The sequence below is a fragment of the Hippocampus comes genome, unplaced genomic scaffold, assembly GCF_001891065.2.
Source record: "Hippocampus comes isolate QL1 unplaced genomic scaffold, H_comes_QL1_v1.1 scaffold120, whole genome shotgun sequence".
NCBI lineage: Eukaryota > Metazoa > Chordata > Actinopteri > Syngnathiformes > Syngnathidae > Hippocampus > Hippocampus comes.
Window position 1 is genome coordinate 119,759 of NW_017805781.1, and position 27,131 is coordinate 146,889.

At 41.0% G+C, this 27,131-nt stretch overlaps 1 protein-coding gene across 1 annotated transcript in view; it reads left to right on the top strand.

The window, feature by feature from the left end:
- mbtd1 (mbt domain containing 1) overlaps nucleotides 1-27,131 on the top strand; it is a 96,596-nt gene that overhangs the window by 56,791 nt on the left and 12,674 nt on the right. The window contains exons 7-14 of the mRNA XM_019884894.1: nucleotides 2,344-2,478; nucleotides 2,587-2,675; nucleotides 3,600-3,834; nucleotides 12,279-12,334; nucleotides 13,706-13,810; nucleotides 13,870-14,017; nucleotides 14,155-14,237; nucleotides 18,716-18,950. Of these exons, the coding sequence (XP_019740453.1) occupies nucleotides 2,344-2,478; nucleotides 2,587-2,675; nucleotides 3,600-3,834; nucleotides 12,279-12,334; nucleotides 13,706-13,810; nucleotides 13,870-14,017; nucleotides 14,155-14,237; nucleotides 18,716-18,950 (1,086 nt within the window). The remainder of the gene's footprint in view (nucleotides 1-2,343; nucleotides 2,479-2,586; nucleotides 2,676-3,599; nucleotides 3,835-12,278; nucleotides 12,335-13,705; nucleotides 13,811-13,869; nucleotides 14,018-14,154; nucleotides 14,238-18,715; nucleotides 18,951-27,131) is intronic.

Below are 27,131 nucleotides of genomic sequence, written 5' to 3' on the forward strand. Positions count from 1 at the left end.
GTTTTCTGTGTTACAGTCGCGTGCTCGCACCGTAATGTTAAGAAAATAGCATCCATTGATGTATCGAAAAAATTCAGCGAACTATTTGATGAACACCACGGGCCGAGTAAAAACCGAGGGCGGAGGAGGACGGCGGAGGAGGCGGTGGCGCGCCCCGGCCACCCGAGTCCGGAGCGGGGAGAAAACTAAATAGGTGCGCGTCGCGCGGCCGGCTGCTCCCTGTCCTGCCCATCTCCCCCACCCCCGGTCAGGTGCCCGTCGGCGTTCCCCGACCGCCCACCCGCCGACCCGCGCGTCCGCGCATTCGTCGACGCACCGTCCGCCGAGTCTACGCAACTCTAGTCCAGGCCGGGCTACGGCCGGCGTCGGGGACCTCTCCCCTCCGTCGCCATCGCGACCCAGCCGACCTCTGAACGAAACACCCAGCCGCCGGGTACCCAACTCTCTCGCCGCCGAAAGGGGGGTTCAATGTCTCCTTGTTTTATGTTTTATGGTTATTTTGTTTAAATTTTTGATTGAAACACACTATCTTTTTTGTTTGGCCTTAGAGTGGATGAAAATGTAAACTGGGTACATTGAAAAGAGGTTCGAGAGTGTGTGTGTGTGTGTGTGTGTGTGTGTGTGTGTGTGTGAGTGTACGTGTTGGTTACTCTCTAGTAAACATTGGACATTTGACTGCCTTTAAAGAAAGTGCATTCATGGAAGGGATTTTCCTCATGAGATTGTGGGGTGAAAGTTGCAGTTCCCTACTCTTGTGTACTGAATGGGAGGCAACATTGGGGAAATACTTAATATTTTAATGTCATGGCTTGCAACAGCATCTGGAAAAAAACCCCCAAACAAAACGAGAGTTGCGAGTAGGTTTACATAGCCCTTACAGCCCTGGCAAAGTTTGGACACTGGCACGTTAAGACACTGGCAAATTAGAATTGGATTATTTTTTTTTTAATGAAGTACATCAGATGAAAAGCTATTTTGACAAAATATGTCCCGTATAAAAAGCCAAAAATTAGGCAAATTTTGAAAGGACTTTTAAAATGGCTGACTGACTTTTGAGTTTTGAGTCAGGCCCTAGAGACATTTTTTGGTCTTGGGCTGTTGCATGTGCTTCCAAATTTTGTTTGACCTTGGTGAAATGTTCAACCAGGGTTTTTCATTTAAAATTTTTAGAGGGCACAATGGAACATTTTTTAAAATTGCAAAATAGTTATAAATTGACCAAGCGTGATGTGTGTGCCAAGTTGCACATGTATGTAAGACCATCAAAATCAGCATAATTTTTCTTGGCAATAGCCACGTCGCCATGGCAACAGCTTTTGGCAAGATAAAAAGCTTTGTTTTTCCTGGTTGTCCTGTGCCGAAAAGTCAAATATTGTGTTTATGTGTCTATGCAGCGTCCTCATCATTCGCCCCTCAGGTCATGAGGCGTCCCGATATTTTTACGTAAATTTGAATCACCCAGTAAAAGTGTTCACCAGTTGGGCGATCGCTCACTCTGCTGAATGTTTGTCTTGGACATTTTCGAAAGATTGTTAAAAGCCAACAAAAGCAACATCCTTGGATCAGTTCTTTACAAGACGCCAGGCAAGAACCACTTCTGAGAGAGAACATGAAATAAAGACGGCAAAAAGACCGATGAAAATGACCATCATTTTTATTCTTTACTCTGTTCTTTGTTTTTTTATGATGCACAACCCTCATTTATTGTGCAATAATCTAATTGTAACATGTATTTGTTACATAAAAAAAATGTATGTCTGAATTTTAGGGCTCTTGGAACGAATTAGGGCATTTACATAGAAAACGCGTCTCTACTTAGAAAATTTTCTAGTTAAATTTCTTCCATGACATATTAATTTCGTCAGTAGAGGTACCACTGTATTGAAAAAACATAATCGATATTGCGATAATGGCCTACGCAATATGCATATCACAAAGATGCAATTTTCTGCTCAAATTCTATTCTTTGATCTGAATTTGACCAATCGGATGTAAACTTACCTCGTCTCCTAATATTTGGGCATTAACGAGGGGAATTAAATTCAATTAGCTAAGAACACATTGAGCTTGCTTGTTTTGCCCCATGAAAAAAATTTACTTTGTTCCTTAGATAATTAAAATGTAATTTCTTTATATACATGTTAACGTAATAATGTCAATATTGCTCGAGTTAACATCCAAATCACATCTCACGTGTTTTTCCAATATATTGAGGCCCTAGTTCACAAACACTTTCCTTCCACTGTACATGGTTACATATCAATCTGCTGATTTTATGGGTGATGATTAATCAGCCTGCTGATCAAAGTAAAGTTCTAATAGATATCTGCTTATTTTCCATAGGCTTCAAGGCTCTCCTGCGTTATGAAGGTTTTGATGTTGACAGCAGTAAGGACTTCTGGTGTAATCTTTGTATCCCTGAAGTTCATCCTGTGGGCTGGTGTGCTTCGAGCGGGAAACCTCTTGTACCGCCAAAAAGTGAGACTGATCCCATTAAGCTGTACTTGTCTTCATGAGATGTCTTTCTTTTTGTCATCCTTGTACAAAGTACTTCCTGTATGAGTATCAAAACAATATCTTTTGCAGGCATACAGCATAAGCATTCGAACTGGAAAGCATTTCTTGTGAAGCGTCTCACTGGAGCTAAAACACTGCCACCCGACTTTAATGTCAAGGTGAGATGGAAACGGAAATTAACCAGCAACTAGTGTCTGCATATATGTATGTGAATATATAATATACTGTACAATGCTTTGAAAATATATTTTTCTTGTTATTTTTAATATATTTCTTTCTTATTTCAGTGTTTTATCTGCATACGTTGCATCTACATTTTTTGGCTATATGCTGTGCAAAAGCAATCAAGTAAAATTCTGCATAAATAACCACGAGCGGGACATACGGTACCATCAAAAAGTATTTGCTCCACTGTGAAATAATTTTTTGCAGTTTGTCCACTTTAATGCTTATCATTAAAAAAAAAAAAAGATAAGATCAGACAACGACAACATAAGATTTGATTTATTCACGAAAAAAAATATTCTAAACTACCTGATCCGGTTTGAAAAAAATACTTGCCATCCTTTTTAAAGGGGGAAGTCAGCTCAGGGCTCAGGCAATGACCGATCACGCCTCACCTGGTTTCTGGGTTTGCCTCATTCATATCATACCAACGCAATATTAATCAGAATAATGTGTTTAGGCTACGAGGACGCACAGAACATATTATTGGAAAGAACATTTTTGGGTTCACTTGTTGATTTACACACAGATCATGGTGAGTGATATTTTAAATCAATATTTTTTTGGGGTCGTTCTTTGAAAATATGCTTCCACATGAAAATGGCTAGTGGCACTAAAAAGTTTGGGGACCAGCGCCTTTATTTACAAAAAGTGTGCGTGCGTGCGTGCGTGAATATTTTCTTCTTCCTTGGGGAGCGTAACAACGTGCACGAACACACACACACAAAATAATACAGTGGTGTCCAAACTTTTTAGTACCAGTACAGGTGGTGGTATTTTTCCCCAAAATAGTACCATTAGATGTGTCACCGGTCTCATTTGGGCCTCATTTGTATACTTTCTCATTTTCATCTTAGGTACATGAAAATACACAGTTCCCTTTTAAGAAGCTGATGCGGGTAGAGGTGGTGGATAAAAATTATCTTTGCCGGACACGAGTGGCCTTGGTGGAGCAAGTCATTGGAGGACGGCTCAGGCTGGTCTATGAGGAGAGCCAGGATGGATCCGATGACTTCTGGTGTCACATGTACAGTCCTCTAATTCATAATATTGGATGGTCGCGCAGCATTGGACATCGCTTTAAAAGATCTGGTGGGTTTATGACACCGCTGTCTTTGATGTTTTCAAAGGATTGAATCAGAATGAGAGAGCATGACCACTTGTTTATGGTAGAGTCAAGAAGACAGATAAGTGTGAAATAACTAAAATTAGAAACTGCCAGGGAAAATGTTAAACCTATTTCACAGCACACCCCATTTTTATGATCCTCCTCAAAATTATGTATTAAGTTTTATTCACACACACAATAAACATCAGCCGTTTGGGCAAGGGTACTTGAATACAAATTTTAAAGGGCGGCAAATTATTTTATTTTCTTTTTCAATTATTCAAGAGTTTCATTCAATGAGGTTGGTCACCTCACATGTACCTTTCTATAATATTTTAAAAAATGTATTTTTCAACCAAAACAAGAAAAAATATAAACTGAAATAAAATTAATTGTAATTATGACATATCGTATTTTCCGCACTATAAGGCGCACCGAAAAGTCTTCAATTTTCTTAAAAGCTCACGGCGCGCCTTAAAATCCGGTGCGCCTTGTGTATGGTCATTACGGTAATATGTCGACCCCAAGATGGCTCCTTGCTGGAGACATGCTTACAATGTTATAACTTGCTGTTGGTTCAGTGAACTGTGTCGCTGCTTTATTAAATACGTTTTTGTTGCAGCTCCGAAAAAAGGAGAGCTGTGGTGTTGTTTTTATAAAACACATACTTTATGAATGTTTTTCACAGTCTCAACAAATACAGGTACGTCTTTGTCCGTCTCCGTGCCTTCTCTTCTTCCTTCGACTTGAGAGGCGTTCATGACCGCCTCGGAAAAACATAAATTAACGATCCCTTCATTGAAATGACGAAAATGGAAAATAATTAATCAAAACAGTAAATCAAGCGAGGAAATCACAAAATAAATTCTGTAGCCCCCCTACAGAATTTATTTTGTGATTTCCTCTTTTGTGAATACAGTACACAACAAAGGAATAAATAACAAACACTTCTGAGACAGTCCAGTCTCATACAGTTTACTGACATCTGATCGATCTGTTGCAGCTACGCTCAATGAGATGCCAAAATAAATTCTGTCGGGGGGCTATAGAATTTAGTTTGTGATTTTCTGTTTTGATGCATTTTGCTGTATTTTCAATTTTCGTAGTTTCATTGACGTAATCGTTAATTTATGTTTTTTGGAGGCGGTCATGAACGCCCCTTGAGTCAAATGAAGGGCTGTAGCTCCATATAGTGGATGCATTGTAGATTGCGCCTTATAGTCAGTGTGTGCAATATATGAAAAAAATTAAAAAATAGCCCATTCATTGAAGGTGCGCCTAATAATCCAGTGCGCCTTTTAGTGCGGAAAATACGGCACTGACAATCTCATTTTATGACCAGTCATAATACCTTGCAAACATCATCAGTGTTAGTGTACCCCTCCTTTCGTTATATGGTTGATTAAATACCTCATCGGCAATGTTGCCTCTAATGCATGCATTTGAGTATTCACAAAAAAAGTTTGAGCATCCCTCGGTGAGCAACATCAAGTTACATGACGTAGATATTTTACAAAATCCGAACCATCCTAGGAAAACACGTTATTTAATTAATAAAACAGAAATTCCTCGTCACCAGACCTCTGAAACGCACAAATGAGCCTCATTCAAGGGACTCGTAAACAAACTACCCTCAGATCTGGAGTTATTGAATGGAGCAGTACACGTTTCACCCGCAGTCTCACATCAATGGTTCGTGTGACTGTATGTGCGTTAATGCTCGAAACCAGGGGTGTCCAAACTCAAGGTCTGATGTCCTAACTGTTTTCCAGCTCTCCTTGCTGCAACACACCTGATTCAAATCATCAGGATCATTGTCTTACTTCTACGGAGCTTGCTGATGAGCTGAACCTTTGAATCAGGTGTGTTTCAGTAGGAAGAGATGGAAAACGGGCAGCCCCTAAAGACCGAGTTTGGAAACCCCCGCTTTAAACTATGTGAGTGTGCACCTTCTGTCGCAACCACTGAAACTGAAAGGGAAGTGGGAAAGGATTCCTGTTTGTAGGTTAAACTGTGGTGGAAATGCAGGAATGAGTATTGAACTGTAGTGTGTGTGTGTGTGTGTGTGTGTGTGTGTGTGTGTGTGTGTGTGTGTGTGTGTGTGTGTGTGTGTGTGCGCGCGCGCGCATGCGCGCGCGCTCGCAGGTGAGGGCAGTGCGCATTTGCTCATGTCTGCAGCGTGGAGGGAACATCGCTCACCAGCCATAACTTCAGCGTGTCTGTTGGCGGTGGAATTTTAGCTGTCATTTCCTCCTTTTGTGTGCCTTCAAAGATTCTGTTACTTCAGTCATGCATTCTTCAAAATGGCTTTGTGTGCAAAATCAAAATCAATGTGTGAGGTGGAATATGCCTTCGCCCTATACTACTAATATGAGAACGTCTGAACTTGGGAAGTGAAATGGTATGGCCATTAAGTTGCCGCAAAGTCTGGTGATTTACCGTGACAATAAACGTAGCTGTTACTTGACCCAGATGATGCTATCTTTTCCAAATTTCACTGATTTAAGATGTGTTTTATTCTTTGTCTTTCTCCTTGCGGGATAACCAGATGCACAAATATTTGCTCAGAAGAGTGGTGAGGCCCGAGCAACACCAAATTTGTGTATTTTTTTGCGAAAGGCTGTTGCCGTGGCAACGCGCTGTTCAGCAAGAAAACGACACTAATTGTCAGGGTTTAAACATGCGTGAAAATTCATGAACCACACAAGCATGGGAAAATCACCAATAATTTATTCGTCGATAGTGGATTTTTTTCAAAAATGGCTCATCAGCGCCCCCAAGAATTTTTGAAATAAGAAGGCCCAGTTGTACATTTCACCTTGATCGATGAAACTATGGTGGTCTCTGAAACAGGCCAAGATCTCAAAAAAAAAAGTCTCTTGGAGCCAAATGCTAGATCTAACAGAAACGTCACCATTTTTAATTTACTTTCAAAGTCAGTGTCCCCTTAACTACAACACCTTTTGTAACTTGATCATATCTTCTAATCACATTTAATGATCCAGGTATGTAGACATCTACGAAATTATTCTTCATGGTCGTGGTAGTGCTGCCTACTGGCTAAAGGAAATATATGTTTTGTTTTCTTCTTTGATGCTTTTCTCCCAGGCGATTAAAAAGACTAACCTCATTTGCCCGGAATAGTGTTTTGGCCTTTAATGCTGCTGCCACACAAAGTTTGTAAATTTTCACGAAACGCTGTTGCCATCACAAGGAGCAGTTCGCCATTAAAACAATGCTGAGTTTGAAGGTCAAAAGATGCACAAAACTCATGAAACTTTGTCAACACGTCAGGCCTGGCAAGAAAATCCATATTTTGCTAGTCTAGTGATCAGTTTTTAATAAATGGACTTTCAAAAGACACACATACAAGTACCGTATTTTCTGCACCATAAGGCGCTTCTGAGCATAAGGCGCACCTTCAATGAATGGCCTGTTTTAAAACTGTTTTCTTATTGAGGGTGCACTACATAATAAGGCAGATAGAATAGAAGCCACAGTCGTGGCTACAGTTGCGTTATGCATCCACTTAGATGGAGCTACGCTAAGGGCATCCAATACAATACAATAAAGCTTTATTTATATAGAGCCTTTACAACCGCCGCAGCTATAACATAGTGCTTTACAGAACATTTAAAATACCACATTTAAGAAATTAGAATATTGATCCATATGTAGCTCCCTCAGGATAGAGCGTGAAACACGGCACAAAGTGCATAAAAATACAGGGTGTATTCCTTGGCAACCCAAGAAAATTTGTCACAAACATGGACATGAAACAAACATACAAATGGCATTACAAAACACTAAATGAAAGACAAAAGTTATGAAGACAATCGATTTACCAAAAAGGCACACAAACCTCATGTGCTCACATCCACAAGGGACTAAATATCCTTCGAAGTCTTGCTTGTCTCCTTCTTCCTTCATTTAGTCAATGGTTAACTAATTGGCATAACAATGGGATTATCTTCGTTTCATAATGGCTGAGCAGAGTTCACAAAGTAGTTGTCCGAGTGTGTGTTGGCGAATGCACATGTCAATTAGTGTCGGACAGAACCCTTTTTCGTTAAAATTGGTTCCTGGAACACTGACAGAGAAACAACTCAATGGGGAATATAAAGAGACTTTAACACCATATACAGGGTCAGGCAAAATGATCTGACACATTTCTAGGTTAAATAAAAGGCAAATAAAGTAAAGAAACAAAAATGTGTTTTTATTTTCGAAAACTACAAATAATGCCATTCAGTTTCATTATGTTTTAAAAATTAATTGGAGTTCTGGCGCTGCGAGGTCGGCCGGTTGATTTTCGTTTCAGTGCAGATCCAGTAGCTCTGAAGTTGGTAACCCCTCACAAGATCGTGTTTCGAGCTGATACAGGATCATGTCAACCAAGATTGAAGTGCAAACGGGACGCTCGTTGTGTTGCAGTTACAGATTCGTTTGTTTTGATGAATGTTTCCACAATGAAGGTGCGATGCTCACCAATCCAATTCATGGCAGCAACTGAAAAAGACACGAAAAACAATGGCATAATAAAGAAACAAAGCAATGATATATTACACGGCATATGTACTTTTCGAAAATAAAAACACTTTTGTTTCTTTACTTTATTTACCTTTTATTTAACCTACAAAAGATCATTTTGCCTGACCCTGTATAAGGCGCATCGGATTGTAAGATGCACTGTCGGGTTTGAGAAAATTGAATGCTTTTAAGTGCGCCTTATAGTGTGGAAAATACGGTACTTACACAGCAGGGACGACTTAACAGAGACGTGCGACACAAAACCTCTAAGTGAAGTAACACTCCCGAAACCGACTGCCTTAGTCCAATTAATGAATGAAGTGAGCAAATGAACCGAAGCTTTTTCTTGCAAAGGTCCTAGAACACTTGATTGAATAATTTGGCTAAATGACTGAATTCATGAAGGTTCTGTTGAAGAGAAACAGTGGTACAAAACACAGAGGCGTTATAAGGACTGGTTAACACGCACAACAAAAAAACACGCGATACAGCCAGCCACCTCTGAAAGCAAAGAGTCGTGAATACATCTACAAACTTATTTTATCATACTGGTAGCAGCGCGACTTACTGGCTGAAAGAAGTATGTTTCATTCTTTGAGCTTCTTCTCCCATAGGCTGAACTAGATTTGTCTCAAAAATGTGACCTCAAAACACTTCAAGACCTACAAAAAAAAGTGTCTAGAGCCCTACTCTAAACTCAAAAGGAAGTCGCCTCTTTTCAGTTTACTTTGAAACTGGAAAAATCCTCAAAATTTATTAGTTTATAAAATGTTAATGATTCAGCCCCAGTTGTATGTTTCACCTAGATCAGTGTTTATCTTTTTCGAGCCAAGGCACATTAATTTCATTGAAAAAATCCCACGGCACACCACTATCTGAAAGTGTGAAAAAAAGCTTAACCATTGTTATATTGTTACTATCAGCATTTTTTTTAACATTGAAAATTAACGCAATATTATGATACATTGAATAGGAATCAAATCAACATCAATCCAATATTCGGTGCATTCGTTTTAATGGCAAGTAAGATATAGTCAATTAGAACTTTAACTTTCTCATGGTCGGATTATTTTTTTGTGTGACAGCCGCTTCTTTTTCTCACGGTCGTTTGCGCTCTCCTGCAATATTGTACCAATCCCTTTTCCCACCTTGAGTCTTTGTATGATTCCAACATCATTCAAATGACTTTTCTGCTGAATGTTTCGCTTGAGGTAGTCTAGCTTCCATTTAGTCCATAATTTTCGCTTACAACTTTGGCATGTTTTACAGGGGTTACGTTCCAAAAAGAACCAGTGATAAGTGAAATCCGTGAAGTAGGATTTATAAAAAAAATGTGAGCCAAAGACCAAAATTTTGCAAAGGTAAATTTGGCAAGCTGTACAGAGACGAAGTGCGGAGACTGTTCACGTTGGTCAGTCCCTTAGCCAATTAGGATGCAGAACACAATTCACTGTTTAAAAAAAAGCATTAAAAAAAACTGCGCTAAAAAAAATCCGTGAAACAACGAAGCCGCAGAAGGTGAACCGCATTATAGCGAGGGATTACTGTATTGTCTCGCGTCGGAAACTTCGCTTGTATCGAAGCATAAGGCAATTTCCTAGCTGCTGCTGCTCCCTACCGGTATGGAAGAGTACTACATGATTACTCTTCCAGGCGATCGACCGCACAGGCATACAAATTGTATAATTTCCCACGGCACATGAAAATATGGTATCTCTATAGCCCCAAAGTCTCTTTGAGCCATATGCTCAACATAACAGGAGATCTGCCATTTTTAATTTACTTTAAAATTCGGCATCACCATAACTACAAAAGCCACTGTTACTTGTCCCAGATGAACGTATCTTCTCAAGATTTCATACAGTTGATGAAAGTCCAGGCCTTGAAGACGTGTATGAACGACGTGACCAAGCAGCCTGCCTGTCATTTGTTCATAAACAGAGGAGTAATGGTTTTAGACCAGACAGCCACGGTTTTCTGCAGGTCGTTACAATCCCGATGCGTGGCTGAATGAAACCATCTGGTGATTCAGAAGGTGATGATACTCTCAATGAAGGACGAATTGAATGTCATGAGAATGTTCTGGTTTACTCTCAAGTACCCGAGTTTCCTAATGAAATAGTCTGAACTTACTTTTTCTGAGGCTCTCCACAGTGTTAGAGAATTTCATCAGACTGTCAAAAGTTCTGCTCAACTATTGGTATTCCTCAACATGCTCCACAGTCTCACCATGAATTGTGATAATGCCTGCTGCAGCTAGCTCCGTTTGTTTTTTGGGGGACGTATGTAGTGAATGCGAATGCACAACTGTAGATATTGTATATAAGGGATTATTTCCCATGGACTTGTCTCTGCGACCAATCAAAATTAAAGTTAAGGTTACAATCTACGTCATATCCAATATGCAAGAGTAAAGTCAAGTTGTTTTATTTGTATTGAGCTTCGTAAAAAATAAGTCTCAAAGGCCTTCACAGGCCACCACTTGACAGTAATTGGAAAAGTCCCATGATTCAAACCCTCAACCGGAAAAAAAAAAACACCCTCATAGTATCATTTCAGAAGTCAAGTATCATGGTTTATTCACCTATTGTTTAAGTTACTCTAATGAGGGGTTTGGAAATGCTTCCAGTATCACTCGTATTTATTACAAATGAGAATTTGAAATTTTGGTTGATATTTTCTCAATTATCATGAAAGGTGACATATTTGATTTGCTGTCGGGGCCACATAAAATGATGTGGCAGGCCAGATCTGGCCCGAGGGCCTCGAGTTTGACACCTGTGGTGTAAGAGCATTTAAGAATTCAGCCGCTGGCATAGATAGATGACCACAATTATTTTTTTGTCGTACATAAATAGTTTTTGCCTCAATTAAGGGAAGTGGCAAACTAATGTGCCGCAGTTCAGTGGTTGAGAATCACTGATGTAGATGTTGAAATGTTATTTAGGAGTAGTGTAATGTACATTTTATTTTGCATTGACTGTAAATACATGTCAGATTCTCCGACTACTAAATTGAAGTGTCTAGATAGTGTATTTTCTGCACTAAAAGGCGGACCTAAAAAGCTTCCATTTTCTTAAAAGCTCACAGCGTGCCTTAAAATCCAATGCGCCTTGTGTATGGCTCCTTGCTCGAGACATGCTGATAACGCAGAGTTCAAACTTAAAGCGATCGGTTACGCAGTTGAACATGGAAATAGAGCAGCGGCAAGAGAGTTCAATGTTAACGAGTCAATGTTATAACTTGCTGTTGGTTAAGTGAACTGTGTCGCTGCTTTATTAAATAAGTTTTACTGACCTCTGATCGTTCTGTTTGTGTTTCCTTGAGCGTATCTCCATCTAGTGGATGCATTGTAGATTGCGTCTTATAATGCGGTGCACCCAGTGTATGAAAACAATTACAAAATAGGTCATTCATTGAAGGTGCGCCTCATAATCCAGTGTGCCTTTTAGTGTGGAAAATACGGTACATAATTCCTTCATGTCTAAGGCTAGGAAAGAGAGTCAACAAAGACCACTTAAAAAAAAAAACCCAAACTTATTTATTTATTTATTTGCCCTGACGCATTTTCGGTCCACAGAGTCCATTGTACACAATGGAAACCAGTCCTGACCTTTTTCACAATGCGTTAGGACACTCTTTTGGTGGAAAGTTGACACAGCAGTCATTGAAATTTTCTACAGGGGCACTGTCTCCAGGGTAATTCTGTTGGCATAGTTTTGGGATGCCCTTTGTGGTGCATCCTACTCATTTTAACAACGGCAGTAACTTGGATTTCGCGTCTAATAAATCTACCCATGAGGATGTCTGTGTCGTGACTGGGATTTGTTCAGTGTTTATCTTCCCATTATTCGTCATTCATTATTGTTGTACTAACTTGATCCAATATACTTTACAGATGTAACAAAGAAAATTGAAGGTCAAGTTGATGCCCCCCCACAGCTCTTCCAAAAGGTAATCTCATAAACATGATCATTTTGCTTCCTCAACCTGTCAGTTGCGGTTTGAATGGAAGAAAAAAATAAGTGGAGGGTTGAGTGAACAAAATACACATTTGTTCACATTCTGTGTGACATAAAACAGCATATAAAAAATAATCTAATTTGTACTCTGTCAATGCCACCTTTGGTACCTGAGTGTCAACCACCACAAGAAGGTTAACGTAAAGTATGGTATAATGTAAACCACTGGTCCTAAACTGTTGTCACCCTTGGACCCCATAGTGACACACACACACACACACACACACACACACACACACACACACACACACACACACACACACACACACACACACACACACACCTATCACTACGTGGTCCAAGGGTGACAACAGTTGAGGACCGGTGGTTTACATTATACCACACTTTACATTATCCTTCTCATGGATATCTTCTAATTTCCACAATTGTTGACTGATTGAAGCTATTCAAACTGCAAATTGTTCAACTCATTCCCCTTGCCAAAATTTAACATTGTTTAAAAATAAGAGCCCCATATTAAGACTGGTTTAAATATTTACCTCCAGAGTTCCACATGTTTCCATTGACTCAAATGTTATCAAAGGTATGAGAAAAAGGCTTTTTTCAACCTGGATCTGAAAGCATTTACGTGCGGCTTTGACTTTACTTCTGTTGGCAACTTATTTCATTTGTGTGCAGTGTAACAGCTGATTGCAGTTTCACCATGTTTACTTTGAGGTTTGGGCTCCACTAATTGACCAAAGTCTGCAGGTCTCAGGGCCCTTCAGGATTAATAATCAAACAGCATTTCTTTAATCTTTGAAGTCATTGATAGACCATTATCTGATGTTTTGAATCTGTTTTACAGCTATTTGGGAGCCAACGTAAAGCCTTTAGGACTGGAGTAATATTTTCTGATCTTTATTCTGGTTAGAACCCAAGTTGATTTATTTGCAGGGCACCAAGACTTATTCTGTTGAAGGTTGTAGGTTTTGGCATTCAAGGGAAGTGAAGTTACTTGTTTTGGCAACCACTGTATGCCCCTGGTACAAATATAAAAAAAATTACAACTTCAATAAGAAGAATAATAGAAACTAAAAATTATCTTTTGAATATACACTTTCACGGTTAACTACAAGACAATTTACTTATTAAGTCAACACATACCGATTCACCCCTAAAACAGTGAGCACAAAACCGAGAACTGAATCAAACTGTGGATTTTGTGAACCATTCGGCCCATAATATGTCTCTCTCTCTCTCTCTCTCTCTCTCTCTCTCTCTCTCTCTCTCTCTCTCTCTCTCTCTCGTGAATGTACGTGTGGCAATTTGCCTAAATCTAATTTCAATCGATCATCATCAGGTGCGAGATGTGGACCAAAGTGTGGATTGGTTCAAGGACGGCATGAAGTTGGAAGCTATTGACCCTCTCAATCTCTCAGCGATATGTGTAGCCACTGTAAGAAAGGTAAGTGTATCCTGTATATTTGGTATTTGTGTAAAATATTAACATCACATGCTGTTAAGGTGTTGGCAGATGGGTATCTTATGATTGGAATTGATGGTTCTGAAGCGGTTGATGGATCAGACTGGTTCTGCTACCATGGCACCTCACCCTCCATCTTCCCCGTTGGCTTCTGTGAAATCAACAGCATTGAATTGACCTCCCCTCGAGGTACTGTATACCCGTATTTAATTCATTCAGATATTTAAATTGGCTTTTCTTAACACAAAATGGGTAAGAACATGTATATTAACTACATCAAATATCTTTTTGTAAATTGTTTTTGTGGTTTCAACTCTCTGCTGCAGGTTACACTAAGCTGCCATTTAAATGGTTTGACTACCTCAGAGAAACTGCTTCAATAGCTGCTCCTGTAAAGCTCTTTAACAAGGTAGGCAAGATCTTAGCATTGAATTACAATTCAAACCATACATTTTTGGAATGAAAAAAGAAATGGAAGCCCACATGGTGTGAATGTTTGGAATATGTTGATATTGGAATAAGGTGAATTGGATCAATTACGTGGAAGCAGGTGCATGTCAAAAAAGTGGGAGGCCTCGGGGTGTAAATCCCCTGTGCAGCTAATGTCCCTTTCCAAGATTACCGCCACACAAGGGTAGCCTAGGGATGAGAATCCTGGGCATAGCTAATGTCGCTGTCTAAGATGGCCACTCCACTGAGTGGGGGTTAGGGGTAGGGGCTTGGGGCAACTATCCCAGTTGTACCTCATGTCCCTGTCCAAGATAGCCAGAGCACTGGTGGGGTGGAGGGTTAGGGGGATTTCTGGGCAAGAATCATGTGTGTAATTAACATCCATGTATAAGATAGCCACCGCAGGGTGGGGGGAGAACCAAGAGACGCGAATCTTGGGTGTCTGTATTGTCCCTGTCCAAGATGTCCGCTGCACCGTGTGGGTCGAAGGCTGAGAATCCTTTGTTTTGCTAATGTCCCTGTCCAAGATGGCTGCCGCACCTTGGTGGTTCTTGGGCAAGAACCATGGGTGTAGCTATCATCCCCGTCCCAGTTGGCCGCCACACTTGGGGGTTCTGGGGATCAGAATGCGGAGTGTATCTCAAGACCCTGTCTAAGTTAGTCGCTACACATGAGGAGAGTGAGGGATCGTTCTTTGGCTGAGAATCCTGAATGTAGCTAATGCCCCTGTCCAAGATGGCTAACGCAATGGGAGTTGGGGTGGCCGAGGGACAAGAATCCTGTGCGTAGCTAATGTCCCTGTCCAAGATGGCTGCCGCACTGGGGGATCCTCGGGGCAAGAAACCTGGGTGTACTTAAGGTTCTGGCCACCCCACTGGGGTTGCCAAGGGACAAAAATCCGGGTTGTACCTTATGTTTTGGCCAGTATGGCCGCCACATTCGGGAGGCCTCATGCCGAGAATCCGGGATTTACACCAATATGGCTGCACTATTTTGGACGCTGACACATTAAATTGGTTATAAAATGTCGAAATTATCAGACAAAACCCCCCAAAATTGTATTTTTATTTTGTTTATTTGATGTCAGTATTTTTATGGTGAAAATGTTGAATTTGTTGCAAGTATTTTCATGTTTTAAATCATTACCAAGGTGAACTTAACATGCTGAATGATTTACATTTTCAATTAAAAGGTTAATCTGTACAGTTGGATGTGCCTTTGGGAATTAGTTATACATTTTGGGAGGATTTTTTTTTTTGTTTTGTTTTGTTTTTTTTTTGGTGAAAATTTTGAATTCTTCCTCGCAATCACACCCTTTAAGGTTTCACTGTCAGTTGAAATTCAGCACCCCCTCCACTGACTTCAAAAAGAGTGGTACTCTGAACTGTTGTTTGGTGCATAAGCACAAACCACAGTCAAGACTCGTCCTCCCACTTTTGGGCTGATCCCAAAAGAGCAGACACCGAGCCAGGGCGTAATAAGTGTGCGCCCTTGTGCTCTGCGTCTCACTCTGTCAGCCATTCCAGAGTGGAAGATTTCAAGTCCAACCCCTTTCAAAAGGACTGGTACCAGAGCCCAAGCTATATGTCGAGGCGAGCCTGACTATATCTAGTGAAAACCTCTTGACCTCACACACAGTTCCATGTCCCCTCTAGATTTTCTCCAAAATGGACGGGGCTCCGAATAATGTGGGTCACCTTGTGTATGCACCGAGTTCCAAAATCTGTGAATGCTGTTGTGTGACTTAAATGAGGGGTCCACTTCATTGACTGAAGTGGACCCCTCATTTATAAATAGACCGATGTTTATATAGTATAGAGGAAAGGCTGATGTAATTGAGGACAGCATATATATAGATATATATATATATATACACACACGTTAAAGTGGGAAGGGTAGGCGTGAAAGAGGACGCTAAAGGCACGCCCCCAATAGGTGTATATAGTAGATATTACGTGCGTTGTGCAAAACAACATCCTCGCTCAACAGGGCGCGTGAAGTCGGCTTTTACTGTTGTGCTTTATTGTCATGGTAATGGACAGAAACGGCCAAAGTGAAGTTGGGAGCGATGGCGAACACAGCTTTACTAAGATTGGGAGGCAACGCCACACGATTAACGCCACAACTGAATGAATTCTGGAGGCTTGGGCTAGGGTGGCTGCTTGCACTGTTATTCAAGCTTTCGCAAAAGCCGACATCATTTCAGAGGAGCCGTACGGCAACAAGACTGGCTCTGACAATGAAGCGAGGGAACCTGATGTGTTTGATTGTGAACTTGTCCAGCTGTTCATTTCTGGTAAAGAATATTAGGACTTTAATGGATTTGAGGATGAGGAGTGATACTGTGAGTACATGGTTAAATACTTCAGTAAAGTACAATCGGACGGTGTTTTGCTCCTTTTTAAAAACATACGCTAGTGTGCATGTATGCTACCTTATTTTTTTTTTTTAAAACAGCGTAAGTTTGGCCATGGCTGTGTCCAATAATACAATGCATCTTGTGTATGTGTTAAATACAGAAGTAGCACCCGTAACTGACACTACGTAGTGCCTTTTAATACGGTGCGCTGTATGGCCATGAAAATACAGTACAGTGATCCCTCGCTATATCACGCCTCATTTAATGCGGCTTCGGTACAGTGCGTTTTTTTTTTCCAAAGTACTGTATTCAGTAAAAAAAATGCCGAGTGACTCAGAGGGTTTGTACATCCCTGTACGCATGATTGGTTCCCGGCGCGACGTCGACCAATGACAGCACGAGTGGATTTATCCCGTGAGCTGATTGGCTGCGCATCTTCGCAGCCCACCCAGCACCTTCCCTTGCGTCTCGACATGCTGTTGACTCTCTGATCAGTGTCTCGTCACACTGTTGACTCTGATTGTTCACCTGCCTTTCTCTGCTATACTCTTTTCTGTTGTTTGCTATGTGCGGGGGGGGGGGGGGATTGGTCTTCACCGAAAAATAGCAGCACGTCTATCTTTGCCTCCTCCTCATCAATACCGATTTATTGTCTTATCATAAACACATCGGCTGTGCGGGGATAGCCGGAGGGGGATGAAGGCTAACGGAGGCTTCACCGTCTGAGCGTAAAGTAAGAGTCGCCCTCGACGCCACCAAGACAAGTCTCTTCGCCTCACACAGAAGGCAATGCTGATGAATGTTCATGACTGTATAAGGTTATATAATTAAAGATTTCAGTAAATATGTGTACTGCTGTAGTCTTTGTCTCAAATACGTAAAGTATAATTACCGGTACTGTTTGCATATTTTAAACGTGCTGCTACCCACATACACGTACACAAAAAATCCTAGGGGGGAGCCAGCCTTCCTTCGTGGTTTTTCCACTTATCACGGCAGGGTCCCAGTCTCCATTAACTGCGCTAAGTGAGCGATCACTGTCATCATCACTTGTGGTAAACACTTTGCCCTTATTCCACAATTGATGAACACTTCAGCATTTCAAGACAGAAGTTAAATCAAATGACCACGAGAACTCACCACATAAGTCAAGCCAAATGGCCTCTAAACGGGTTTGTAATGAGCACCACAAACCTGATTTTATCCTCGATCCTGTCAGTGTGTTTAAGCTGGCACAGACTGCTCCAGTTTTTTCCTCTTGGAATTGAGAAACATTTTCACCCCCCCGCCCCCTCCCTCGAGTCCGATTCGTACACCCATACACGCAACACCTCGGCATGTTGATATTGTTTGAGACTCTTCAAAATTTATTCCAATGCCACAAAAGCAAAAAATCTTCCCTTCCAACCAACATAGGTCTGCCGCGTTTTTATTGATCCAGTGGTGTGCTTTTGATGATGTTGGATGGAAAGGACTCAATATAAAAATCAGTATGTCAAATTATCTCCCCAGAAATGTGAAATATTCATTCCCAGTTATTAAAAAAAGCTTGATTTCTGTTTTTGCTGCAGAGTGTGGGCCGACCTCTTATTAGGTTTAGAGGGCAAGTGCTTCTTCCCCGTACAGGGCCAGGTAGCTTTGAATATATTTTTCATTAATAAATCACCATTTAAAAAGAGCCTTTTATGTTTAGTTGGGTTAACTTTGTCTCTTTATATGAGTTTGGTGACCTTAAACATTATGAGAAAATGATGGAAAAAATTAAGACTTTCACAAGAGGGTAAATACTTTTGCACTCTATTTGGTGATGTGCCATGAGATTTTTTTTTCAAATGTAAAATATGTTCTGTGGCTCAATAAAATGTCAGAAAGACTGTTTTAAATGGTGGCAACTTTGTACTGACTCTATTTAACAGGACTTTCAATGTGATTGTTCAGTTTTGTACACAGCCACATGTACAATTTTCATAGTTTACCATTTTATTATGCACTGTGTTGGCCATGGCTTAAAACTCTGTAGAATATATATATATATATATATATTTTTATTTTTTTAATTATTCATGCTGCCTTGATAGGAAGTTCCCAATCATGGTTTCCAACGAGGCATGAAGCTGGAGGCTGTTGACCTGATGGAGCCACGTCTGGTGTGTGTTGCTACAGTGACAAGAATTGTACATCGGCTCTTAAGGATCCACTTTGACGGCTGGGAAGATGAGTATGACCAATGGGTTGACTGCGAATCACCTGATCTTTATCCTGTGGGTTGGTGTCAGCTGACGGGGTATCAACTTCAACCCCCAGCCTCCCAGAGTAAGAACCTGATTTCACTATAACTAGCCCAAAGCATGAATGTACCTGATGTCTTGCTCCACAGTGTATGACATAATTAATGCAAGATGATTTCATCTAATTTTTGTGTGGCAGTAAAGAATGTTACTTAAAAACCTTTGTTTAAGGGTTTATCACGTTAACAGTTTGACACTAGAATGGATTATTACGGCTAGAGCACCTGCTGCTGCAATGTCTCTATCATCCATCAATCCTTTTGCAACCTTGTCTTAAGTGTTTCATCTGATTTGCTGCAAACTTTGTCCCATGTCAAGCCAAGGACATTAAGAGCAATTAAAAAAAAGTATAGATATATTTTTTAACGTGCTATATCAGGCTGCGTCCTCCCAGATCGCCAACTCACCAATGACAAGCGCTGCAAACTTTGTCCCATGTCAAGACCAAGGACATTAAGAGCAATTAACGTGCTATATCAGGGTGCGTCCTCCCAGATCGCCAACTCACCAATGACAAGGTGAAATAGGGAGTGGCGAGTTAAATATTTCCCATGCTCATCACACTGGTAACTGGCCAATTTGAGAAAATTGCACTGAGGGAACCTGACTACGCACCATTAATGTCCAGATACCCCCTCCCCCCCAAAAAAAACCTGTACGAAAATGCAAATGGCAAACAGTGCCCCAAATGATCGGTTGTAGTATAAATCACAACCTCGCTTCAAGCCAATGACGTATTGTTTACAGATGCCGGTGGCATGCTTACGATGTTAGCGAGTTAGCACTTTTGTTGAGATACCAGAATGGATGTAAATCCAAATACTGTATTGTCGGTTTCTGCCCCCACCCCCCCCCAAAAAAAACACCCAAAAAAGTCTACCTTCATTAGTACTCACATCATTGTACAATAACATCGTGGTCCTAAGTGTTCTTAAGAAAATGGCAGAGGTTTTATTTCTAAAGCACAGTTCAGCCTCTAACACTGAATGAATGAATCATACTCCGATAAATGCAATTAAAAAAATGTATTAACACTGTGCTTGAATGTAGGAAAATTGAAAAATGTCGTCATGATTACATTTAAATGTACTTAAAATGTTGAATGAAAATCATACTCCGATAAATGCAATTAAAAAAATGTATATTGAAACCACAAGAAAAGAGTAAGATCAATTTAGTACTGAATTGCTGGGATGTAGCATAGAAAAAGAACTCTTTTTCACCACCTCAGTTGTCCCAATTTTTAGTGTTTTGGGGGGGTTAAACAAGAATAACATGATCCAAAGACGGAACACCATGAGTCGTCCTTCACCGATATATCAGTACTCTTTTCATAAATGAATGTGATGAAATTAACGGAGGTTGGCAATGCAGTCAAACCTCGGTTTTCGAACGTCTCTGTTTTCGACCAAAGCGGATTTCGACCAGAAAATTTGAGATTTTTACACCTCAGATTACAACCAAAAAACGTTTTTCGACCAAACTGAGCAAACTGTAATACGCCACTTGACTCCTCTTGGCTTCGAAATGACGCTTCCTCGTGTAACGTTCATTGTGAGCAGACGTGTTTGTTGTGATTTACGCAAATCTCACTGTTTTTTGTTATTTCCGCATAGTGTATTAGGCCCTAATCATGGGCTAATAAAATTTCGGATTTTTAACAAATCGCTTTTCGAACAGCCTTCTTGAATGGCTTTTTGTTGAAAACCGAGGTATGACTGGATACAAAATTCTCCGCCCCCTCTAAAAAAAAATACGAAGTTGGAGTCCAACAGACGCAAAATCCAATGTGAGTAAAATGGTCAATGGTGTGCACTATCTATGTGTGTATCTACATCTTACGGTGTTTACACAAAGAGCTGTACAAACACACACATACTTGTACACTCACATACATTTCACACACTTGCCAATCTATTGAACTGTAAAAGCACAGTTAGCGGGAGCACGCTGGTAGCTGTGTGCAGCTGTTTTTAGTCCTAAAATACCAAAAAGTTTGAATTTGAAGGTTAAAGTGGCTTACCTTAACCAGAATCCAGCTCATTGTACCCATGTAGTACACTCCTACTCCCGTCTAAAAAAATGCTTCTCATTGTGGTCATCTCCGTCTTCTTGGTTCATTGGTGAATTACAGCTCTATGTTGCATACTGCCACCCACTGTACAAGAAGCTGCAAGTCTTTCCATCTGTAGTCGCTTGACGCAACCCTGCTCACCACAAACAAATACAAGACAGTCTTCAATATAATTTCAGCAAAATTTAACAGAAAACGGAAAATTTGCTTACAGCTTAAGATTTGCTGCATGTTTTGCAGAGCAAACCTTTCTCACTCGAAAAAGAAAATATCTCACCCAATTTCAATGATTGTTCTTCTATTTGCACATACTCCCACAGCCATTCCAACTTAAAAGAACCGCAGTTCATTCTTATTTTGGTTTGGGGAGTCGACATATCACGTTCACTGCCCGGTCGTTTCGCCATGATAAAAGATTAGCATTAGCGTCACTTATTGTTGCCGCACTGTTATTGTTATGGAGCAGAGAACATGCGCAAGTACTGTCAATGCCGTGATTGGCTGCATAGCGTCATTGCATCGTATCGTGTGATTGGCTGGGCACCTGTCACTCACTGAATTACGCAGCAAATTGATACAGAAAAAAAAGTAATGTATCTAATTCATTTGCAGTGCGTTCCCTGCCCTGGATATGTGTTCTTGTGCGCTGAGTGTGCACGACCTGCGCACTGAGAGGGAACATTGGTGCCGTTGCCTCTCAGGTAAACGTAATCTAAATGAAAGATACCTTTCGTTGTATTACCTCGCGTCAGAAACTTCGCTTTCTCGAAGCATAAGGCAGTTTCCTAGCTGCTGCTGCTCCCTACCGGTATGGAATGGTACTACATGATTACTCTTTCAGGGGATCCGCACAGGCATACATATTGTATAATTTCCCACGGCACACCTGACAATACCCGCGGCACAGGGTTTGAAAAACACTGCATTACAGTGTCAAATATTGAAGACATAATGTATTACCATTTATGATTTAGAGCAGGGGCCCCCAACCTTTTTGCCCCACGGACCGGTTTATGCCAGACAATATTTTCAGGGACCGGCATTTAAGGTGTGACGGAAATATTACAACAAAATAATATGGTATGAGCTGCATGAAAACTGTGGTGTTTTCGAAATATAATAATAAAAACAAGGAGCGTCTAATCTGGCCGCAACACTCCGATCGCTATGGCAATGTTTAATGCCTTCAAAATACGATACAACGCAAATTCAAAGTGCATGAAAATGACGACTCACCACAGCACGAGCTTGATTTTCTGCAACCAGACGGTCCCATCTCAGGGTACTCGGAGACAATGACACCTCAAGTGTGTCGTTTATGTCCAGTCTACTTCGTAATTTTGTTTTCGTCGCCGTTGCTGCAGAAACCCCCCGCCTCACACAGGTAGGATGTCGGAAATAGCAACAGTGCTATTGTGGCGATCTCAGAGTATTCAGCCATAGCTTTAATCCAGTTGTCTCAAACGTACTTTTAAGGCCGCCATCATTTGCGATCTCCAGCAGTTTTTTTTACTCATTTTGCGAGCTCCTGCGTTTTGTTTTGAAGTAATCAGTCACGTGATGGAGAAGCGTGGCTTGACGTGTGTCAAGACGTGTGTCTTGACGTGTGACACAGATGGATGTAACGGAGAATCCGGTAGTTTTTCCAAAATAAAACATCTTTCGTATTCCGAAATAAATAAAACGGAATTAAGGCAAGTTCTTTCTGTGCGGCCCGGTACCAAATGCCCGGCGGACCGGCGGTTGGGGACCCCTGATTTAGAGTAATGATTGAACAGTATGCGATTGAACCGTATGCATAGTTATTTTTATCCTTTTACATATTAAGTTATCGCAGCTTGACCCACATGATGCTATTTAGTCAACATTTCACACGTTCATGAGAGTCCACACTTGAAAACAACTACAAAAACCATAATTTTGGACGCTAACATTTTTACAACCCTTCACTTGTCCTGAGCAACTAGTGTATTAATGTAATTGATGTAATTTTCAGTCAAAGTACTGATTTTGTAAAATGTCTTTTTTGTCATTGTAAGCATGTAACAAAGAAATAATTGTCCATCAAGTGCATTGAAAAAATAATAAACAATAAAACTATAAGAAACAGTGCTATGTAAAAACTGAGCACGAGAGGGGCACTCTTATGTTGTATTACAGTATATGTAATGGCAGAAGATAAAAGCAGAATAACATCCTTAATGTTACGGTATTGCGATTTGAAATGAGTGTTCAAAGTTGTGACGGCTCTGTGGAAAAATTGTTTCTGAATCCGGATGAACGGGCTCTGGCAGACATGCATCGCCTTCCCGAGGGAAATGGCTGAAAATGTCTGTGACCGGGATGTGAGGACTCCTGAATAATTCTGCTCTGCTGAGGGAGCGAGATGAGACAATATTTTGCAATCAGGGCACAGAGCAGAAAATGATCTTTTTTTCTGTCGAGCAGATGCAGTGACTTCTTCCTTGCCTCAGTGTGGCCTGCATACCATGCTGTCATACATCATGTAAAAATGCTCTCTTTAGTGGAGCGGTAAAATGCCACTGGCAACGTCTCCTTCAGGTTGTTTCTTTTCAGAAGTGTTTGCGAATGCAGTCACTGCCGTGCCTTTCTGATGACGGCCGTGGTTTTAATTGACAAGATTTACCTCATATTGGCTCGGAAGCGTGTATAGACCTTCATAATGTCCCAAAATCCACAGATGGATGAACATGATTTTTTAATAAATGGCTCACTAGCACCCCCTAGAAATTTGTAACAAAGCAGCCCCAAGTTGTATGATTCACCTAGAGCAGGGGTCTCAAACTCAGTTTACCTGGGGGCTGCAAAAAATGCATTTAGTAAAAACAGAAAACAGAAAAAAATGTTTGTTTATATATATATATATATCTATCTCAGTGGCGTGCGGTGAGGTTCATGGTTGGTGAGGCACTGACTCCTTTAGAGTCAGATTTACAAATATATAAACCAAAAAGGGGAGCTTATTCAAATGGCCTCTGGATATGTTGATGCTTTTGACAGCCATCGATCATATCCAGTGGCCATCATTTGAGTGTCATTGTCCCAGCTGTCAGGATTTTCCATCATGATACGGAATACAGCAAGCAGATCATATTGGTACATGCTTGTTGTCTGCAGCAGCCGAGAATTTGAGCTCCATCTCGTGGGTGCTGCTCTTGGTAAGCGCCGTTTCACAACATCATCCAGTAAGTGGGTGCGCTTCGTGGACTTGCTAAAAAATGACCCTAGTCCCTCAAGTGTTGTAAAAAACCTTCAAGTCTCAGGCATACATTTTGCTGAATGCAACAGCACAAGATTCAGTTTGTGTGCATAACAGTGTGTAAACATGGCCTCGGGCACCTTTTCTTTAATTTTGGCCTGCACCCCATTAAGCTCTGATGCCATCACAGCAGCTCCATCATATGTTTGCGCAACTAGTTTTTCAACACAGCTGTATTTCTCCAACACTTCCAAGACATAAGCAGCTACAGCAGGGGCTCGCCTATCATCACTCAAGTCATCAAATCCTAAAAATACTTCATTCACCACACAGTCCACTTCACTTTTGGCTACATAGCGCAAAATAACAGAGATCTGTGCTTTGTGATATCCGTAGTCTTGTCTACCTTACAGCAACAAATGGGGCAGCATTAATCTCCTTTTTTATATCATTTCTTATCACATCACCGATTGCTTCAATTAGATCGTTCTGTATTCTATTTGACAAGCCAGAAAACACAGTGGATGAGTCCAAATGTCTAGCTAACCTCTCATCTTTCTCAGCAAAAGCATGTAATAGTTCTACATATTTGCCATGATTAGAAGAGCTTGCCCTCTCGTCGTGTTTCATTAATGAGGTCTTTCAAAGTCTCGGTTTTCTTTAACCTTGCCGTTGTGGATGCTTAACGTTGAGCCTCCGCTGTTCGTTCAATGCCAAACCGATCCTTGTAGTAAAGACTGTTTTTCGAAGGACAACCACATAGCCATTCTTTTCGGGTGTACCACTCCGGTTGAAAAGAGCGCGTTATCTTCTGTCCAGGCTGTCCCGTAGTTTGAAGCAAACCTTTTAGCTCCGGCGTTGGTCTACCTGTGTTAATCACGTCCACTTTTGACTGAAAGTCCAGTTTTGAGAAGTTTTTAAGCTTTGATATATAATCCTCTTCTTCCATTTTGGCAGTCCGACATAGCAAATCAAAAAAAGGATCGCACTTGACTCTCCTGGCGCCTCTGCGCAGAAGAACAGCGCAACATACCCATTTGCTCACGTACGCCCTCTTCATTACGGCAGAGAACTATCTGCCGCAACCTGTGCCTTTTCACTGCGGTTTTATTTCCCATCAGCAAATCTAAATATGTCACTAAAAAAACATTAAACTTTAATGGTTAAAAACATTAGCCAGGCTGTGGAAAAGCAGGTCAAATAAACGTATCTGCAAAAATTATATTGGCGACATGGAGATATACGGCAAGCAGCACGTGCCAGTTGCATGTATCAACCCAGTTTGTGATGATTGCGCAATGCAACGCGCATTCAGAGGTGAGGCTATCTCTCTCTCTCTCTCTCTCTCTCTCTCTCTCTCTCTCTCTCTCTCTCTCTCTCTCTCTATATATATATATATATATACACACACACACACGGACACTTTTTTTTTCTTGTTCAATGCTTTTGTTATACCCTATACTTTTTCAGTGCCTTGGTTTGGGTTTTCCACAAGAAAAGCTCTGATAAAACATTCCACTGTTCTCAAATATCTTAATTTTTATGTTGTTTATCTGCTCAAATATGTATTCAGCAGCACTTGCGAAGGCAGCAGCGGCAGTTTGTTTACATCTGTGTATTGCACTTGTATTCATGTTGCAGTCATGTTTGCCGCTATAGTCCGTGTGCTCCGAAGCTGTCGGCCTTCGAATGAGACAGACCTAACTATTTAGTATGGAGGTAGTGCAAACACACAGAGCATCCACATCAAACTTGTGCGGGTCAGACTAACATTAAATTTTCATATCACGGCGGGGGCCTCAACCTAGCATCCCGCGGGCCAAGATTTTGATACCCCTGGTCTAGAACCACCCACCTATAGACATATTGTGTTTTACAACAGTAGAACCAACAGGATATTTAATGAATCCACATGTAGCACGAAAAATAGATAATTAGTCTTTGTCGCTAAAATGCAGAGCGGGTCATGAGCACCTCAGTGAGTGGAAGTGAAATGAATAAAAAGCCGTCCCTTATTATGCAAATACTGCCAGTTAAGTTAGATAGCTGTTAAAGTGACAAAGTACACGTCCCGACTTGGATATTTGTTTAATTTATACAGGAGGGATTTAACCTGACGTGCTTTCCACCTTCTGTGTGCAGTCTGACAGATGGACACAGATTTGGAACACCTTTGCGGTATGTACCGGTAGGAGCATTAAAACATGCACTCGCGCTGTGCAACCGGATGAAATTTTTATGAGCGTACATTGAAAAAAAAAAAGGGAGCATATGTGAGCCTAATGGTTGCACTGGCAACCTCTGTGAAGAACAGTAGAGTTCGGACTCCTAGTCAAAGTCCCCATTCCCAAATTGTGGGTGCATCTGGAAATCATGTACACTCAGTGCATGCACTGTTTCACTCCAACCATTTGGAAATTTAGAAGATTGTTCAAATATGATGTTCAGTTTTTCTGAGTGCCCCAAAAAAGGACTTCTCTGGCCCATTGCGTCAGCAAGTATAGATGGAAACAATTCAAGCATGAACTGCTGATGGGTTTATAACGTAGGCTGCATTCGGAAATTAATGGGAGGGGGGGCACACTCTGCCTCTCCACACACACACGCACGCACGCACGCACACACACACACACACACACACACACACACACAGTGCTATTAGGGCATCAGAGTGAATTTCTTGAAAGACCCTGTGTTGACCCTAGCATATGAGTTCTAGTTGTTAAATCTTAACTAGAATCTCGCGTCACGTTCAGGCCAAAATTAGAATCCTAAACAATTACCGTATTTTCACGACTATAAGGCGTCATTAAAAGTCTTAAATTTTCTCCAAAATGGACAGGACGCCTTATAATGCGGAGCGTCTAGTGTATGCGCCGAGTTCCAAAGCCTGACTGAGAGCACTTCTGGCC